Here is a 21,048-nt window from a genome sequence, read left to right as displayed (position 1 = left end):
ACAGGCTGTTCCATGCCATGTCTTTAGTGCGGTTGGTTGGCTCTAAAGGGTTTACTTAGTAAACTCCCTGTGATCCTGAGTTTCTAAGGACACATTCTGACGTTTTAACATCACGTTCCTGTAGGTCAGATAACTTCCACATGCTGCTTTCATCCTAAAGCGTGCGAGGTGCCCTCAGGATGGGCTGCTGTGTCGGTATGGACGGTCCCCCCGAAGCCTTATCAGGGGGCCTTCATGTGTGAACCTGCTTCCCTGTCAGCCCGTGTGCCATCTCCCCCTGCTGCCTGCCTCCCCCCAACACAGTCGTTGCATCACAGCCACACTGGGCTCCCCCATGAATTAGGAGATGGATAGTTTCCTCCAATTGCTCACTTCCTGGGAGGCTCTTTGTGCCTTCTCTGTGTATTTAATGTCTGTCTGTCCTTCCAGGAAGCCCCACCAGAGGCTGCCTCCTCCGTGATGCCCTAGCTGATTTCCTCCCTCCCTCCTCCCCTAGCACTAGTGTGGGGTCTCCTCACAGTGGGTCGTAAACACATCTGTTCCATGGTCTTGACTAGAAGCTCTGAGCCTGGAGGTCATGGTGGTTTACATCTCTCAAGTCGTAATTGGCTGAAGTGTCTTCAAAGCATTGATTGGGTTGTCCCTGAAGGAGCAGACCTCTGAAAAATTAAACATACTTAGTGTTCCAAGTGAAGTAGTCTGAAATTTTTAAACATTTAAAAAAGACTTCTTTATTTATTTGAGAGAGAGAGAGCGTGCATCATGCATGCACGTACATGCAAGCACATGCAATGAGGGGGCAGATGGAGGAGCAGAGAGAGAATTCCAAGCAGATTCCCCATTGAGCAAGGAGCCTGATGCAGGGCTCAATCTCATGACCCTGAGATCATGATCTGAGCCAAAATCAAGAGTTGGAAGCTTAAGCCCTGGAGCCACCTAGGCGGCCCTGAAATTTAAAAAAAGAATTTTTTTTTTAAGATTTTCATTTATTTATTCATGAGACACACAGAGAGAGGCAGAGACACAGGCAGAGGGAGAAGCAGGCTCCTGGCAGAGAGCCTGATGCTGCGGGACTTGATCCCAGGACCCTGGGATCATGATCTGAGCCAAAGTCAGATGCTCAACCACTGAGCCACCCAGGTGCCCCTGAAAGTAAAAGTATTAAATACGTTGCAAACTCTTCTCAGTACCAGAGGGGGCAGTGGTAACCTGAAAGCTGGTGTGTGATCCGACCACCTTGACAAGACTCTGTATCTCTTTGAGCCTCAGTTTCCACTTAAATAAATATATCTGAAAAGGTGAAAATAACTGCCTTGCCTCCTCTTAAAGTTTTTGTGAGGATGAAATGAGATATCACCTTTGAAAATGTGTTAGAAATCACAAAACTGCTTCAAATATAAAATCACATGGTTGTATTTAAGAACACTTCACTGGAATTTAGACGACAGCCGTGCTGTGGAAGAACTATGCACCTCTGTCATTCAACTTCTTTTTTTTTTTTTAATTTTTTTTTTTTTTTTTTTTATTTATGATAGTGAGAGAGAGAGGCAGAGAAACAGGCAGAGGGAGAAGCAGGCTCCATGCAGGGAGCCTGACGTGGGACTCGATCCCAGGTCTCCAGGATCGCACCCTGGGCCAAAGGCAGGCGCCAAACCGCTGCGCCACCCAGGGATCCCTGTCATTCAACTTCTGATGTAAAGTTGCACTTATGCCTACCCCATACAACATGAATAGTCTTAAGGAGATCATCTGACTTTTGCATGATACTCTGCAAAGCCAGTCTGTAGCCGACCGATTATGCTCACCTGGGAGGTTTTGAGATAGAATCTATCAGTTCTGGCAAAGAGAACCAATTTACTTTCGCCCTATGTCTTGCACAACCCAAATGTTTTTTCTTTATCTTTTTTCCTTTACAGGCTTCCATCTGTATCACAAGTTGCCCACGATAGTGCCAGAGAGCTGCCTTCTTATAATGGTTGGCCTGCTGCTAGGAGGGATTATTTTTGGGGTCGATGAAAAGTCCCCCCCGGCGATGAAGACTGATGTGTTTTTCTTGTATCTCCTCCCACCCATTGTGCTTGACGCGGGCTATTTCATGCCCACACGCCCATTCTTTGAGAACATTGGCACCATATTCTGGTATGCTGTGGTAGGGACCCTTTGGAATTCCATTGGCATCGGGGTGTCTTTGTATGGTATCTGCCAGATTGAAGCCTTTGGCCTGAGTGACATCACCCTGCTCCAGAATCTGCTCTTCGGCAGCTTGATCTCAGCTGTGGACCCCGTGGCCGTGCTCGCTGTCTTCGAGAACATTCATGTCAATGAGCAGCTCTACATCCTGGTCTTCGGAGAGTCTCTGCTGAATGATGCAGTGACAGTGGTGAGTAGCATGTTCACGCTGCGTCCCTCCAACACCACTGGGCGCCACTGGTCTGCGTCAGCTTTCTGATAATGACAGCTGAGGTGAGACCCTCACACAGCTCTGCACTGAGACGGCCCCTCACTCAGCTTAATGCTCTGGTATTGCTGCCTTGAAATGCTGTGTAACATTCTCTTTATTGACTGTTGACTTTTTAAATTCATTATTACACAGTGGGCCCCTCATTTTTGTTTTGCACTGGGTCGCACAATCTATGTAGCTGGTCTCTACTTGCAAGGTCCTGCTGGTGCCAGGGGGGCATCAAAGTGATCGTGGCCTTTCTACCTCTGAAGATTTCTCACTTGGCATTTTCAAAAGTGATGGGCTTTGATCAGACTCGAAGGACTTCAGGTCCCAGAATTCTTTGTGAGACGTGATGCTGGCAGTCTACTATGTGTAATAGAAATGAAACAACAATACCTACCAAGTGCCATTCTGTGTCTGGGGATGGTTTATTTATTATTTTGTTATTTTAGGCCAGTTTTCCATTACACTCTCACTTTCTGTTACTACTCAGCCAGCTGATTTCCGGTCCTCACCATTTTCCCCATAACTGGGTATTTATTCAGAGAATGCAAATTTATTTTTAATTCTCACTAATTAACACATAATTAGAGTCAGAGGCTGTTATGATCTTAATGTTAACAGAATTTACCTCTGCCCTGCTTCCTGAGCTCCGGCAAAATGTGGAGAAGTGGTAAGGAAGCCTCTCTCTACCACCAATGAGGCCTACAGGTTGTTCCTTCATCAGTGAAAGACACACAGGTGACCCTGTATCAGTAAACCAGTTAGGGAGCACCAGTGATGCAGTTTTATGCTGGCCCCTATTCTGCAGTGATGATGCATAATTGTCCGCATCGCTGTGAACCTCTTGTGAATGCCTACATTGTGCTCGGGTCTTTACAACTATGTAGTAATTATTTTTCTCATTTGGTAGGTAAGACACTTGAGGCAGAGAAAAATATTAAAAGATTTTAGGTAACTAGTTTATAGTACCCCCTCCATTAGTTCCTTTCATTAAAATATTATTCCTGATTCATTTAAAAGTCTGCATAGATACCAACATCACCCTCCATGAGCTTGTATGCAGACCCCCAAACTGCATAAAATGTCATTTTGAAGGATGTCCATTAGCTCCCTGTGGACGTTATTGGGTAGAAAGTAATTGATAAGGAAATCCCGTTTTTTTAGAATAGCTGCTAAGATAGCTATTTTAAGGCAGCTAAGGTACCTCATTCAAGTAACAAAATACACTCCATTTATTCCATTATTCATTAACAGTGATTTGTCCTTGACTTAGCAATTTTAAATTATAACTGAGAGACTACCATGGTGATGAAGACATTTTGTAATTCTAATTTCCAGAGGCATCAAGGTTTTCATGGTGATTTAGGTTTGATAGATACATGTTACCCTTGTTGAGGTAGATTGTGGACATTTTTTTTTTAGATGTGGACATTTTTAATAAGGATTTCTTGGATCTCTTTCTTGTATAGGAAACTTTATAAAGAAATAGTAACAGCCCTGCTGCACTCATTCTAGGGCAGTCTAGCAAGTCCAGCTCAGTTTCAGTGTGATACGCCATGCCTTTACCCTGCTTTCCCTTCTCTTAAAAAAAAAAAAATTCTCATTCAGAAACCTCAGTGTCCATTCTTTGAGTTTGTCAGGAATCAGACCTGAGGAAACAATCTGGCTAAACCACCATTCAAAGTGTGCAAAGGCCCCAGGTTTTTCAGAGGTCCATCTGTTGCCTCCTGTCAAGAGGCCCCAAGCCATCCAATGTGATTTTATGGACAGAGAGGGAGTCCCTGACCCAGAGAAGGCAGCGGGCCAGATTGAGGGTACTGTTCAATAGAGGAAAGAGGGCAAGGACAGAGAAAGGGCGTGGCTGCTCTTTAGATGTAGAAGCCCTTGTTACAGGCCAAAGCCTGTAAGTCAGAATGACTGTAAGAATTTCCCATGTATGTGGACCTTCGTCACGTTATATACCCAGGGCTCGGAGCCCCGTGGACCCATACCTACAAGCTAGCAGGCATGCCTGAGGGTTTTGCCCTCCTAAAGGTGAAGAAGAAGCTTCCTGGTATCATAGTCACTGAAATGCCTGAATAGTGGACTGAATGGATCAGGTGTTAGGAATGATTAGAACCACATTGTTAAAAAAAAAAAACATCATTTTGCCTCCTAGTCAGGTACCCTTGGAGTACAGAGGTAGAATCCATGTTTCATGGATTCTTTGACTTCTCGTCTTATCTCTAGGAGAGGTTTAAGGAACTCACGGGGTAGGGAAAGGCATGAAAAGTATGGACCCTGCTGCATACGGTGAAGATGATGAGTCACTAGGAGTTGCAATGAGAAGGGTAAAGATTAAACAGGAAGAATTCATGTTAAAAATGTAGTCTGGAGGAGGAGTAAAATTAAAGGTCAATGCGATTCATTCTGTCCCCAAATCTTGGTAGATACAATACTGAGGGAGCAGCGTTAAGGGGAGAAACCTACCGTAAAAATGTTTTGGTGCGAAGAGAAATGAATGCTGTATAAATTGCAGTCCAGCCGTGCCATTGTCCACGGCTGTGTAGATTGGAATCAGCTGGAGAAATGACAGCTGAAGGAGCAAAGGTCAGATTTTTAAATAGAATTTCTGTGCTTTCCTTTACCATAAATATTTTAGGAAAACTTTTCAAAATTTTCCTTATTAGGCCAGGATTGCTCAGGGTCTTAGTTGTCAGATCAGCCCTGCCATCCCACAGTCATGCAGAATCAAGTGACTTAAGCTCGCGTGGTCATTTCCAACATCATTTCTAGAACATTTTAATAATGCAACCATTGAATAATCTAACGCATTTTCCAAGAAGACTTAAAGAATTTCCTCAATCTGCCACAACGAGGCATGGTTAGGGAGAACTGGCTCTTTGGAACCGGGCAGCAGACGGGCTTCATCGCCCAGGCATTATGTGCTGTGCACTGGTATTTAACTTCAGGAAGCTGGAAGATAAACAGTAACCACTTGCTACTCATTTTTGCTCTTGCAAATAGTAGAATATATTTAAAATTCCTATGCAAAAATGATTGTTTCTTGTATTTCATATTTAAAAAAAAGTGACCCAAAAGCTATTTTTCTGGAACAGAGCTATTCTCATAAAGAACTTGGTATTGTTTGCATCTTTGTGTGTTACATGATTTCACTGTCTCACACCTTTTATATCAAAGATCAAAATAGATAATTTCTAATTCATACATATACATATATATATATATGTATGTATTTTAGGAGTCTCCTACTCTACCAGCTGAGCTAGCTGGGTGCTTATATAAGTATTTAAGAAATCACAATAATGAGTAGAATGATTTGAAAGTACTCAACTGTCGAATTAGCCCACTATAAAATAAAGTCAGTGCTGGTATCTGGGTCTTTGAAAAACACAGTTGTCAAGTTGAGGTCAATTTTGCACAGAGCAACTAGAGACATAATTGTAGCCAACATACCTAGTATATATGCATATGCAGATGTAATTTATAACCCCAACAGTACTTTTCTACATAGATTCCCTTGTGTTACGATGAAAGCATTTAACTAGAATGAACTAACTATGGATTATGGCCAGTGGTAACTAAAAGAATTTTATCTTGTGCTGATCACTGGGTATCAGGTTCATTGTAAGGCGGGTTGGAGGGTATGGAAAGCTTTCTGGTTGTCAAGGCAACGTCTCTACCTAAGACATTGCCCCGTAACATTGCCCTGGCATCTGAGGCAGTAGAATGATCGAACTGGAGCTTCTGGCCCATGTACTGAAACTTCAGTGCCTATGACTCAGCAAAACCTAAGGAGATATTTAAAACCAGCCTGTGCCTTTGATAGATTTGTTTTCTGCAAAACCTAAAGAGATTAAAACCACCCTGCCCCTTTGACAGACTTGATGGATTGAGTTTCCAGGAAAACGCCTCCGAAAAGACTATGACTGTGAGGTTGTTCCTTAGGGACACAGGCCTGAGTCTCCTTTGGAAGCCTCATAAATGTGCTTGATGGGGAGGGGAAGGGAGATAAAAGAGAGGAGGAGGAGGAGATGCGGGTTCTTTGCAGGAGGACTCTTTAATTTTGCAGGGAAATGAGGTGGGCAACCAGGAGGCAGCACCCACAATGCAAGATGGCAGGTTCCCAAAGCCTGACTGGTATGGAAGATCACCTTTGTTGCAGGAGGGCAACAGGTGATTTGAAGGAGCTGTAGGAGTTCAGGAAGGCTCTTGAGGGGAGCAGCGGCTTCAGCTGGGCCATGGAAGACAGATAATGTCTCCCTGGGCTTAGGGGCTGGGTTCTTCCTGAAAGAAACCACAAGGAGGGAACCAGGGGCAGTGATGAATTATGGTATGTTTTGTGGAGCTGTGCTTTGACTCTCCTAGGCTGAAGGGTGTTGGAAAGCAGTTAAAAGAAGAAGGAGAAGGAGAAGGAGGAGGAGGAGGAGGAGAAGGAGAAGGAGAAGAAGAAGAAGAAGAAGAAGAAGAAGAAGAAGAAGAAGAAGAAGAAGAAGAAGAATAAGAAGAAGAAGAAGAAAGAAGCTGCCGCCAGATATTGAGCTTTCCTAAAGTCAAGGATTTTAAACTTGAGAGTGACAAATGGAATAACATTATTTAAAGGAAGTGAGTCTTGCATTGGCCATAGGGAGCATGGGAGCCAGGGCAGCTGAGATTTGCCCGTGTAGGCAGGAGTGGGGAGGGGGGGCAGAAGCCTGGGAGTCTAGGGACAGACCAGCAGGGACCAAGTGGCCTGGGGCTGTTGGGGGGGCGCTGTCTGTGCAGAGTGGGCTGGCAGGGAAACCCGGCTCTCTCCTCTGGCAGCAGGTGACTGTCACCCTTCGGCCTTGGCTCTTCGGAGACAAGGGGTATATATAGCACATCTCTGACCTCCGGGAGACACCACGGCTGCAGATGCTCACAGGATCCACGTGCAGCAAGCCTCTGGCCGGAAGCGGAAGTGGCTGCTGCTACACATCAGTTTCTCTTCCGGCAAGTGATGATACTCTCAAGGCATTGAAATCCTCAGGGGAAGGAGCTGCTTTTCCTCCCCCTTCTTACTCAAGTCATTCTCAACGGTACAATAGCAAATGCTCTTGGATGTCACGCCAACGATCACGAGAAAAGAAAAGCCCACTCACATCTAAGCATAACCTGCTGCTTTCTTCAAAGTTGGCGGACATTTATTGTCATCTCCCAGGCAGCACGGAAAAGGCAAATCATAATAAGGAATGAACCTTGAGCACAAGGAGCTTATGATCCAGCAGAAAAGACGGAAAAATTACATAAAAACCTGCAGCTGTGGTGGGCCCTAACGGACCTTCCGTGAGGCCAAGAGTGGAGTCGACTCTCCCCAGATCACACTCTGGCTCCCAGGGGCAGAACCTGACTCATCCTCCCATGGTTGAACCTTGAAAAACTCACCCAGAAGGTCAGGAGACCTGGATTTTCGTATCGCGTCTGACATTTTGCGTGACCATGGACCAATGGGTTCAATTTTAGTTTCTCAGAAACCAAATAAAGGTGTAGCACGGCCTGTACCGTAAAAGGCCTTCATCCCAGTGTCCTGCCAGCCAGCTCCCCTGGAGATTCTGGCTGTAAATAACACAATGAAAAGAAGCAGGGCACCTGCTGGACTCATATTTTCCCTGCTGGCTTTGTAAAACATGTGGTAGGGCCTAAGCCATCACTTCCTGTTTCAGTTGGCACAGTGGCCCTTAGAAACAGGCTTGTGAGCATATTCCCTAACAGACGTGAAGTGCCTAGCATTTTTGAAGCTTAATTAGACTAAGACCATGTAAAGACTGTGTGGATTTTTCAGAAGCCAAACAGCCGTGGAGGCTCATTACTTTTAAAAAGGGACAAAATATGTATGAAATTATAGCACACGTACACACAACACACACATGTATACAGCACAGGTGGCTGCCTCTTGGCTTTAAGAAAGAGGCTTTGGATCTCATGTTATAGCAGATGTGTGTGTGTGGGGGTGGGGGTTGGGGAATGGGGTGAAGTGAAGAGGGAAGACCTCAGTGTCCTGGGAGGAAGATATCTTCAGGTGGGGTACCTGTACTGATGGCTGGGGCCCCTTCCATGGCAAGACCCATAAGAGAGCCTTGCAAAGTTACTAAATTCACAGCAAGCTTGACCAGCTTTCTCTCTGACCAACTACTTCCCCAGCATCGGTAACACAGCAAGGCCTGTTGGATGGCAGCCAAATCATTTAAATTATCTTTTAGATGGTATCTTAAGAATAATATTTAGGAGTCAGTGGCATCATAATCACGAACTCTCTTCTCTCTCACTTTGAGAAATAGCTTTCCGGGCAACATACTTTTATCATAGCTTTTTGTTCAAAGTTATTCAATATCATATTAAAGCATGAGAGAGAGCAATACATTGATTGTCACTGATCATCAACTTGGGTGTACAGAAGAAATGTCCTTGTTAGAAGGCCAGCTGAATTTTTCTGTGAATGTAGTGAAAACAGTGAAGTTGGAGTCTTGACCATGGCCTCTCTTTCTCCCACAGGTCCTGTACAACTTGTTCAAGTCTTTTTGCCAGATGAAAACCATTGAGACCATTGACGTGTTTGCTGGAATTGCAAACTTCTTTGTTGTGGGAATTGGTGGGGTGTTGATTGGCATCTTCCTGGGATTTATAGCAGCATTTACTACTCGGTTCACGCATAACATCCGAGTGATTGAGCCACTCTTTGTCTTCCTGTACAGTTATTTGTCCTATATAACAGCCGAAATGTTTCACCTCTCAGGTATCATGGCGTAAGTATTTACCTCCTTGTTAAAACCACTTAATTTCATTAAATTTAAGTATTCTAAGCCAAGATGCTAAGGTCAAATAAGTTTTATAAAAGAGGTTCTCTTGAATTCTCAAAAAAATTAAAAATGAATTTTCCTTACTCTTAGTGTCAAAGAAATGAAGAAATTCCGCTAAATTTATACTAAAGTGATCTCATACTAGAATGGAAAGCTACCTAAAAATTATCTCTTGACTCTCATATGAAAACTGACAATAAACTGTCAGGGTGGATTGTCAGGCACGAAAACTTTTCTGAGTTTGATGCCCACTCAGGGTAGTCCATGTGGGAAGTTCTGTGCTTGTTCCAGCAAGGTCATATCACCTAAACTGCATCTGGAATTCTAGAATTGCTTATGGATATTCATTTGAATGATATTAGTGGTAGGGAACCTTCACTTTGTGTGCTAGATTTGATTTGAAATAATGGCGTTCAGTCATTCACAGCAGAATCCAATGAATAAGGCACGTAATCATGTCATTCTGGCTTTAGCTTTTTAAATAAAGAGGCATGATTATAAAGCAAGAAATTCTTTATTACAGATGCAGTTAGTGTATCATTCACTAACCGATTTGGAAGGACGTTCTCAAGAAGCTCTGCAAGTGGGCTGAAGATGGGTGGTGTTGGGATCTGATTCTAGACTTCCGAGCATCCCTTTGAAGGAGGTTCCTTGTTGGGCGTGGATGTTTTTGTAACAAAGCTTCCAAGAACAAGTCTATTTTATTATGGTCACACCCCATATAGGGTTGGTGAGAAATACTTAGTAATGAAAAGCCTTTATACGTTTTCATTTTGGCAGATACTTACAGCTCGGTAGGTGCTGGGCTCTATGCGAGGGCCAGCTATATATCAAGTTTTTGAGTGGTAAACATAGGTCTGCAGCCTGATTCAGGCATTGTTTAAGGACGATTTGTCTTTCATCTCTTTTGTATGGGAAGCAGATTAGATTTGTGGTGGAAGAGGTCAGGTGCCTCTCCCTGAGGAGAGTGAGACCCATTATAATGCTAGCCATGAGGTAAAGGCTGTATGGTTTTCTGTTTCACAGAGAACCTAAATAAAGCAACATATTAATCCAGTTTGACCCAGTCATGAAATGTTCTGTATCTTCCTGGTTGCTATTCATATCATTTGTATGACTTCCAGTTGCTTCACTGTTCTTTGACCAGTGTCTTTGAAAGTGTGTGAGCACTTTCAAGGTCTCTAAAGAATGATGGGGGTGGGACTTTGTGGCTGCATTCCAGCAGTGTTCTAATAGCAGTTTGTGTGAGTACCTTGAATATATTTGGACCATATGCATAAGCAGTAAATGTTCTAGAACACTCATATGGTTGTCTGAATACATGTGTCAATTGGCTTGAGGTTGGGGGCAGGAACTGTGATGGGAAGACCCAGAGTACGGGATGGGGGTTAAAGTGTTGGAAGGAGTTGGGGTTGGTGCATCTTGCTTAGCGATGTCCATGAGGGCCAGAGTCCACAGAGATTGGAGGCTGGTGCTTCATCAAGATCCCGACCTCCCGTGAAGATGGGATTATTATGCATTTACTCGCTCTGGGAATTAGGAAATAAGGGGCAAATAGGACACCGTGTTCCTGGTAAACAGCACAGATAATTCTCTGCATGATTTGTTGGTGGAAGAAAAACATCCCCTCTGTTTCCAACTTCAAAGTGAACATTTATTTTACAGCTTAGCATACAGAAAGGTCCTTTATTACATTTGAACTAATATTGTCATTGCACACAGTGCGCTAAAAATAAGGTAACTCTTAAATGAGATATTATGAGAGGTTTAAAACATTTTTGGGGGTCTGGAATTACCATGCACACCCATTACCTGCTGATAGCCAGTGAAGGGACAGATTGACATTGGAGTGTGTGAGTTCTCAGAAGTAATGCCCTGTTTTCTAATGTGAGGCGATTAGCATGATATTCAGAACTCACCCACGTGTGCTGTGTGCTGCTTCTGTATGGTGTACATTGTAGATGCGAGTGACCCCCGCTTTGAACAACATGCACTTCCACATTTTAAGTACCGTCCTGACCTTGGGATGTTGGTCCAGAGGATCCACTGTAACGATGCAATTAAAATTGCATACCGGTGTGCACTTCTTTTATAGAACTAGTGATTTTTCCACATTTCAGTTGCACTGAGTTTAGGATTCCTATCATACTTCTATAATTGCACTCTTTTGCCATTTAAAAACAAATTTTAAGGTAAATGGGAGGGAAGGCATGTGACATGATGAGCATGCTCAGTAATTTCCCTTGTTTGCTTAAGAGAAGTGGGTGGCCACACAGAAAGGAAAAGAAGCACTGAGGTTAGGCAGCCGGGGGCAGAGAGGGTAAAGCCCCTCTCAGAAACTGTAAAACAGTGTAGCGACGTGACTCTGCCTGCCTGAGTTTTGCAAGTTCTCCTCCCTGTCTCTCTCTTCTCCTTCCTTCTTTCCATCTCTACTTCCTCTCCCTTCCCCTTTGGATTGCCTCTCAGATCCAATCCTCTGACCCCCTGTGCTTTCAGCTTTGTCTTGGGCTGGCTCTTAGGCAGCCCGTCCTAGATTGAGATCACACTCAATGAACAGGAAGTTAACACGAAAGTCTGGTTAAACACAAAACAAAACAGAGCACTGGGTGTTATATGCAACTGATGAACTAGTGAAAACTACGTCTGAAACTAATGATGAACTGTATGTTGGCTAATTGAATATAAATTTAAAAAAGAAAGAAAGAAAAGAAACATCCTTCTGCAGAACAGAAGAGTGGGGTCTGGGTTCAAAATGCAAATCAGTCTCTTAGATAGGAAAGCTCTGGGCAGGACTGCAGCATCTTCATTTCTTTGGAGAGATGTCGGAAGCGATGTACCTCAGGTAATCACAAAACTCTACTTGCAACTATTGATTTTGCGTCATGGAATTGTGGTGTGATGGGATTTTCACCAAAAATAAGTAAGTGACATAATACGAGGTGGCGTTCTATCTACCTTCTGCTCCTCTGTCTTATGAAAGCTATTTCGAGGGGTTCCTGGAGGTGCAGTTAATTGAAGGTCTGACTCTTGGTTTCAGAAAAATACTCAGAGTTAAAACACTGACGAGTCCCCATTGTCCCCTTACTTTAACCAAAGACACAAAAACAAATGTCTAAGATGATTCTCCCTCCCCTCCAAAAAATTCCTTAAATCAGATCCATAAAGAAGTGAACTGAAATAGGACTTTATTCCCTTCTTGTGAATGGCAGGCACCTTTTCTGGTCCTCATCTGTACCCCAGCACAGTCTCCTGTATTGTAGTCAATAAGACATCGAAAATACAGGGTCACAAAGGAGGGGATGCTTGGTCTCCACGGCAGCTTGCAGCCTGTGGGGATGTGCGGATTTCTCTTTGAGGTGCTCTAGGCATTTCAAAAAATGGCTAGGTCATCCTTTGGATAGGGGAGAGTAAGCACCCAATATTTCTAACTTTGAAAAACATTTATTTGTTTATTTGAGGGGGGAAGAGAGCATGAGTGGGGGTGGGGGCTTGGAAGGTGGAGCTGGTGAGGAGCAGAGGGAGAGGGACAAGCAGACTTTGTGTTGAGCATGGAGCCTGATGTAGGGCTCAATCCTATGACCCTGAGATCATGACCTGGGCAGAAATTGAGAGTCAGATGCTCAACCAGCTGAGCCACTCAGGTGGCTCACTTATTTGTTTTCACAGATTCATAATTCCTTAGTCTTCCCTCTCTTGGGGGGTATATAAGATGTTTTCCATTTGCTGTTTCAATTATTCTAGCAGTAAAGAAAATAGGAAATGGTAAATATTAGTCCTGTCTGATGAATGAGTAAATTGAGGCTCAGATGGGCAAAAAACATGGCTACGGATGAGTCTGTGGAAGTTGGGCCTAGACCACAGGTCTCTAGTTGTCAGGCCAGGCCAGCGTGTGTCCTAGCATCCACTTAAGAAAAGAAAAGCAAGTACATTTCAATAAAAATTTTTAAGCGAGACTTTTAGTAGGAATTTCCAGAATGGTAAGCTCAGGCATGAAATCTAGGAGCAGGCCACGCTAGCAGGACTAAGGCAGTCACCACTGCAGATGTGAAGACCAGATTCTCTCTCCTTCTTGTTTCTTTCTGTATGAGCTGGTAATTGTCATCCATTTCAAACTTGGAGAAAAATAGGAAAGCATGTCTCCGTTCACCATTTTGAAGCTTCCACCTGGTCCCTATGGGGAGAAAATGTACACCACATTGAAGGACAATCATAAAACCTTATACAAGTTTCTTATGTAGGTACAGATATAGGTGTATTTATATGTATGTAAGACAGGATTCTTTTATTAGTTTTTTCCCAGATTTGTCTCATGTTTACTGAATGTTTTTCTCAGTGTACAAATATGACCTGGAGCTTTAACAAATCAATCTGGATAATGTAACCTGAATAAATACTTGCCTGCCTGCAAGTCATCAGCTATTATGCACTCTCTGGCTTGGCCTCCATGCAAATCCAATTGGTCTTAAAGCCTTTTGAAACAGAGAGCAAGCAGATCACATCAGCTTATTTCTAGTTTGAACTTCAAACTTCAAATGTACTCCCTCATACTCTTCCCCTGCCCCCCCCCCCCACAAGGAAGAAATGGCCTTTAAGTACTGTGTCTGTTGCATAAGAATTAGCTTATCCTGCAGCCAACACTTGAAAGTTAGTTATTGGTTTCATTGCAGGCCAGCTGGAGCTCTTGAGGCAGGGCAGGTCAAGAATGGACGAGGGATGCTCTAAGGACAGGCCCAGGTTTGGTGCCACTTGGCTTTTAGGCATGCATGTTGCAGCCTATCTATACTTGCACCTTCCTCCTCTCTAAGCCGTGTTTCCCTATAGCACTTTAGAGCTTGTAACACTAACATTTTGGGATATAGAGATGGACAGAAATTGATTCTAAATAAGCAAAGTATATTCTTATTTCTAACAGCATCAGCTAAATGAACAGAGAGGTACTCTGTTTTATAAAATACCAATTATTACAAACTTCCAAATGTGACTGGCAAAGCTTATAACCATTTCTAAGGCAGGTACCAGCTCTGGCCTCTACCACAGGCTTCCCTCTGAGTCTCTAAAATGTCTCACTGCTATCAACACTGCCCCAAAGGTCAGTTCCAGGGAATGCTTTGGTGCACCCTCACATCAGCTGCACAGTAAGAATGAGGCATGGATAATGCTGGGTACCACACTTCTTTAACACTAATTTCAGATTTTCAGATTCATCCGGTACAATCCAGTGTATCTTAGTATTTGTATGATGTCAGCTGTTTGGCATGTACGAATTGGACAAATTGGTAGATTCGTGACAGATAGTAACACTTAATGCACAAGTGATTGTGAACGAGCCTGACAAAAATTCTTGTCCTCTCATTAGGGCTCTGATCTATACCTCAGATTTACATAGAACATCTCCCAGCTGAATAAGCAGGCTAGGATACAAATCTTTATGCCACAATTAACAAGCATCAATCCTTGGTTACATTTACCATGTCTTTGTTCCAAAACACACATCTACCCATCTAACCTACTGAAGCGAAAATTATTTAGACTTTGATGCTTGGGGTTTCAGTAAACACAATTCCAGGAAGAGCCTCCCGCTCTCATATCCTTCATTGCTCTAGGTGACAGGGTCTGTTTTCTCAAGAGCAGTGCACAGCATTTATAACGGGGGCTCCTTTATTGAGGGAAGGAGAGAGGGGAGTGGAAGTGGAGATGAAGTGGGAAGAAGCTCAAACCATACTTTTGTTGTTCTGCTATGTTAACCCACATTGCATCGTGCTCTAGCCCTCAGAATTAGAGCATCATGGTTATCACACACTTTCAAATATGCAGTGCCACTTGACTCACAGCATCAACCCTTTGGGTTCTGAAGAAAAGCAGGGAGAGTAGAGTTTGGATGGGAGGACAGAGGGGACCAAGATGGTAGCCTTAGATCTCTGGTTCTGGGTTTTCACTGGCTCTGCGCTTTTCATTGGCTCATTATACCTTCTATTGCCTTGGCAAATCAAAGCTTTATTTTTTATTTTGGTGCATGCCTTCACTGTGACTCTGACTGGCCCAAACTGACCTCTTTCAAATCTCATGTGACCACCTGAAACACAAATGCTAAATGGTGGGGGTTTGGAAGGAGGTAGTAAAATGAGGCATGAGATTAGTCAAGTAATGAGAAAATAAATCATTATCTTCCTTAATTCTTGGGCACATTCAAGGAACAGTAAAAACAAATGAAAAGCTTATTATTATTATTATTTTAAAGATTTTTATTTATTCATGAGAGACAGAGAGAGAGATTGAGAGAGAGAGGCAGAGACACAGGCAGAGGGAGAAGCAGGCTCCATGCACCGGGATCCTGATGTGGGACTCGATCCCGGGTCTCCAGGATCACGCCCTGGGCCAAAGGCAGGCGCCAAACCGCTGCACCACCCAGGGATCCCTTATTATTTTTTATTACCACTCACATGTCTTTTATTTCTTTTTTCCTTTTGTACAACTTTGCCTCAATTGAGGGATAAAACTAGAAAAGGCAGAAGGGAATATGAAAGTGTAAACTCCCCCCCACCACACACACACTCTAGCTTTATAATTGGCATGCGTACGTTTAAAGTATATAGCATGATGACTTAATATATGTATATACTACAAAATGATTACCACAATTAGGTTAGTTAACACATCAATCACATCCCACAGTGACTGTTGTATGTGTGGTAAGAACTTTTGAGATCTAATCCCTTAGAAACTTTCAAGTATGCAATACCATATTATTAACTATAGTCACCATACTGTACATTAAATCCCATAACTTATTCAATCATCTTATAGGGGAAGTTTGTATACTTGGCCACCTTTATCCATTTCCCTCATCTCCTCCCCCACCACCCCACAGCTCTCTGCGCTTGATAACAACTGGTCTACTCTCTGTTTTTATGACTTTGGTTTTTTATATATATATATATATAAGATTTTATTTATTCATTTGAGAGAGAGAGAGGGCAGGGGGGAGGAGCAGAGAGAGAGAGGGACAAGCAGCCTCCACATTGAGCATGGAGCCCATCTCGGGGCTCGAGCTCATGACCCTGAGATCATGACCTGAGCCAAAATCAAGCATTGGACCTTAATGGACTGAGCCACCCAGACGCCCCTATGACTTTGGTTTTTTTAGTTCCCCTACATGAATGAGATCATGCCATATTTGTTCATAGTAGTGGAAGTGGTTCATGAAATTACTCAGATTTATTTTAATGGTTTAAACTGTTAAATTAAATAGATTCAGTTGATAGACTCCAGCATTTGCTTGGTTTTTCTGAAGAAGGTGCAGAATCAGTGGCCTGTCATTTTTTTCCTCGCTGCTGTCCAGCATGATGACCATCAGTGACGTATGGCTTTTGAGTCCTTCAAATGTGGCTAGTCTAAATTAAGATGTGCTCTAAGTTTAAAATCTACACCAGATTTTTAAGACTTAGTAGGAAAAGATTATAGAAATTCCCATTAATGATTTTTATATTGATTGCATGTTGACACGGAATTTGTTGAGTAAAATGAATACATTATGAAAATCAGCTTCACCAGTTTGTTTTTACACTTTTAACCGCGACTACTAGGAAATTAAAAAATATAAATGTGACTTGTGTTATATATTTTTATTAGCATTTTTCTCCAGGGCTCACCATTAGTTTTTAGTTTTTGCTATTGGGATATTTGAAGACTTGTTGAAATATATTTTTTTTTTCCCTCTTGATGAAGTAAAAGAAAAGAAAAGCATGAAAAGATGGAGGAAAAAACAGAATAGAAATGCATTCCCTTCATTGATGTTAATCATGCTGTTTATAAAGAACATTTCTTTGAGAGTAGGGGAGATTAGAAAGCAAAAGAGGAATAACTGAAGGGAAGGCAGAAGCAACTGTGAACAAAGGAAAAATGTTACCCCAAGATCCACATTTGGTGGTTGTGATATAAACTCTTCAAAACCTGGGTGAGGGATGGGACTCTCCCTGAGAACAAGTTGCCATAGCTATAGGAATGAGCAAAGTCCATTGAAACAGATTCCCTGAGGTTGGATATTTCACATTTTTCACAAAGTGAAATTATATTTATTCAGTGTTCAAAATAATATATTTTTATGCCTCATCTTCTTATAAGTAAAAGAACATTAAGAACATCATAATCATCTATATGGGGAATATCATTCATATAATCCGTGAATTGTCAACCACAGGAGTGGTATATGATTCACTTACCCAGTTTGTAATTAGGTATTTCCAGATACGGTAAGAATGCAGGAAATAGCATATGGGGTATTTCATAGTACCTGAAAACAGTATAAAAATTAAAAAGAGCTGTTACAATAAATGCCAGCATAAGAGAGTTTCATTTTAGGATCCCTTGGGAGTGGCTCAGTTAACCATCTGACTCTTGATTTTCAGCTCAGGTCATGATCTCAGAGTCTTGAGATCAAGCCCTGCGCTGTGCCAGGCATGGAGCCTGTTTTAATATTCTCTCTCTCTGCCTCGCCCCCCTCTCTCTTTCTCATAAAAAAAATAATAATTTCATTTTGTGAAATTCATTTTACGGATTACTTCTTAAGAGCAAATGAATAAAATGGTATAATTTAATTTGGGGCTTTCCTCACTGAAGGGCTTTCATGGCTCTTAGGTATGTCATTTTCAAGCACCTTTATTCTAGGGAACACATTTGGTATTTGCCTGGTGAATTTAAATTACATGCAACTTTAACAACTTCTCCTGAACTAAGGACCCCTTCCCTGAGATCTTTTTGAGGAATGGAGGTTCTAGATAATAACCAGCAACTGGATAATACTGGTTTTATTCTCATTTTTTTCTTTTGACTGTTTCTTAACCATTCTCAGTGTTTAAGTAAAAATGATTATGTCATTGCATCATTAAGTTACTCTTTGTCCCGAGCTGACTATTTATTTATTTATTATTATTATTTTTTTCCGAGCTGACTATTTAAAGTAGAATTTCTCTCTTTCAGACTTTCAGGTGTAAGTAAATTGCAATAGTAAGGCTAAAATTATTTCCTAGTAATACATAGGCCAAAACATTAGCAATAGGATTGTAAATAGGAAATGTAAATGTTGTATAATTGCTGAGAAGTAATTACCTTTTTTGTCTTAATGAAAATGTTTTCAGAAAGCTGATACTGAGAGGACACGTGTAGGTACCTCCCAGCTAGTCCTTCTGAGTAGGACACTGGCCTTTCGACACAAGTTAGGGTGCCATTCCCTTCATCAGCGAGTTCAGCCATGGGAGTCAAGATGGGCTCTTTCAAGAACAGGATAGGTGCCCTAAGGAAACCTGCTTCTCTTTCACTTGCTTTAACAGATCTTGGCGTACTTCTCAGCAGTTCTCTGTGTGGGGGAGGAAGCTAGCCTGGTGTAAACCCAGAGGCATTTTCTGTTAGTGTCTTAGGCACAGAGCAGCTGCGAGTCGCTCCTTTTGATGCTGTAGTGTGTTCTCTCAGTGTGCTTTCTTCTTTGCTGCCACTTTTCCCTTACATCAATCATATCTCAGGTCTTTTATGATGTTCCCAGGGGACCTGGTCAAGTGTCTAAGATTCTTTTTCCCATGTGCACCCTCACAGTTAATCCTCAGCTAGTCAAGAGAAGTTGAGTCACCTGAGATCGTTGTAAGCAGGAGCTCAAGCTCAGACAGTAGAGGGAGGCTCTGTGTGAGCAAGGGAAACCCAGATTAAACCAGATTATTGGCTACTCAGGGAAGCGCAAATCAGACCAGGTTCCTTGGCTCATATAAATAAATTCATTTTGGGGTGAATGGACCCCAGGCCAGAACCACTTCTCTCTGTGTCTCATCTTCCTTCTGCTGGACCAACCATCTCTAAAACATCAAACAAGGCTCACAGATTGGGCTTCATATCTCTGCAGCTCTTGTCTCTACAGAGTACAGAGTCCTACCTGCCAGCTCCTGTCAAAGGACATTTCAAAGGAAGGATTGTGATTGGCTCAGGGATTTGGAGAGCTGTGATTAGATCAGATGGTGTCACTTGACCAGCCCTGTGGCATGAGAAGTACTGGTAGAAGGCAGTCAAGTTAAATTTACTTTGAGTGGACCAGCCTCATAATCTATGTTGAGGACAAGGTATCAGGGAAGCCTCAGTCCTTTATAGTATGGTGGGGGTTGGCCTGGTGATATATTGAGTTGAAGCCTCAGTGATGAAGAGAAGGGCACTATGTGTTGAGGCTGGTGTGGGGCTGAGGACTCCAAACTGAAAAGCTCTGGTACATCCAGGGAGTGGAGCCTCAGGGTGCTGAGAAAGGTAGTAGAGGCTTGGCCTAGCTGTGTTTTGTTCTGTAGGTAGTCCAGAACTTTGGAAGCTTTGAGCAAAGAGGTGACACAATTGTACATCTGTTTCATAGTGAAGATTGGAGTGCCTCCAAAGCTTTCTTGCGTCATTACATAGAAAACTGATAGTGTTTTCATAGCACTTGAAGTGACAGTGGCCGTCATGGCCTCGGGTTCATTGGATGCCCCCAGGGCCAGGGAATCCCTGTCTGGGTAGAAGGAGACGGAAGAGCTGCTGGCAGCAGGGTGAAGGCACCCAGGTGGAGACACGTCAGGAAAGGAATGTGTGCAGACTCCTACCTACTAATCCAGGCAAGAGGAGATGGAGCCTGCACCCAGCACAAGTAATGGAAATTGGGAGAAGGGAAAGAAAAATTAGGTAGCAAAGTCCTCACATCTCATGTTGGCCCTTATTTTCACTCTTCAATAAAATTGTAAATAAAATGATTCAAGTTTCAGCTCTCCCTCATTCACTTCTCCTCCCCTGAACCCGCTGCCTATAACCCCTTTTGCTTACCTCAACCTTGGATGTATTTAGGAATCACCTGGAAAGGTTGTTACATCTACAGAAGTCCAGGGCCCAGCCAGAGATTCTGATTCTGTAGGTCTGGGATGGAGCCCAGGAATTTGCATTTTTTTCCAAGAATTTCTAATAATTAAAGAAAAGCCATACTTTTATAAAAGAAACACAAAGCCTTTGCCAACATTTTCCAACTAAAGTCAGTGGACTCTGTGGGTCCTTTGATGCTTTGTGTGTCATTACACTATTGACGGTGAGCTGTGTTTTTGTATGTGCTCTTTCCATAAAATCATGACTGACTTAAGTGTCAGTCAGTGAACTGTAAACATTAGTTGAATTGAGTTGAAAACCTATAAAGAAGAAGAGACAAAAGATGTGGAAAATCTGGGAAATGGGCAAGACTATATGAATAATCAGGCATTTATCATAGTTTAAGTTTTGTTTTTTTTTTTTGTATTTTAAGAAAAGTTTAATTTTTATGCTTGGATCCTCTCAAAAACAAATTTTTGAGTGTCTTAGTCAGTTAAGTGTCCAACTCTTGATTTTCTCTCAGGTCATGATCTCAGGTCAGGTCATGAGATGGAGCCTCATATTGGTCTCTGTGCTGGACATGGAACCTCCCTAAGATTCTCTCTCTCTCTCTCTCTCTCTCTCTCTCTCTCTCTCTGTGCCCCTGCCCCTACCCCACTCACATACTCTCACTTTCTCAAAAACAAAACAAAACAAAACAAAGCAAAAACAAATTTTGTTTGCTTTTTTTTTTCATATATCAGACTCTCTCTTGGTTGTCAGGTTTCTTAGAAGAGGCGATCCATTATATGGTAAATTCATGCCCTGGAATAAGTAATTTACCTCACATAAGTGAATACTTTATTTTGAGAGCATACAGTTTACCCCGAGTTACCATAAGACCTGGCTTTAATCAATGCAGAGAAAGCTTTTTAATTGTCCTTTGTCATTCCT

The 21,048-nt window shown here is 42.5% G+C and overlaps 1 protein-coding gene across 1 annotated transcript in view; it reads left to right on the top strand.

Annotated features, from left to right (window-relative positions):
• SLC9A2 (solute carrier family 9 member A2) overlaps positions 1 to 21,048 on the top strand; it is a 95,979-nt gene that overhangs the window by 33,498 nt on the left and 41,433 nt on the right. The window contains exons 2-3 of the mRNA XM_025992764.2: positions 1,917 to 2,380; positions 8,957 to 9,207. Coding sequence (XP_025848549.2) covers positions 1,917 to 2,380; positions 8,957 to 9,207 — 715 coding nt within the window. The remainder of the gene's footprint in view (positions 1 to 1,916; positions 2,381 to 8,956; positions 9,208 to 21,048) is intronic.

Source organism: Vulpes vulpes, chromosome 16 (genome assembly GCF_048418805.1).
Source record: "Vulpes vulpes isolate BD-2025 chromosome 16, VulVul3, whole genome shotgun sequence".
Taxonomy (NCBI): domain Eukaryota; kingdom Metazoa; phylum Chordata; class Mammalia; order Carnivora; family Canidae; genus Vulpes; species Vulpes vulpes.
Note: the sequence above shows the minus strand (reverse complement) of the source record. Positions and strands in the feature narration are given on the sequence as shown.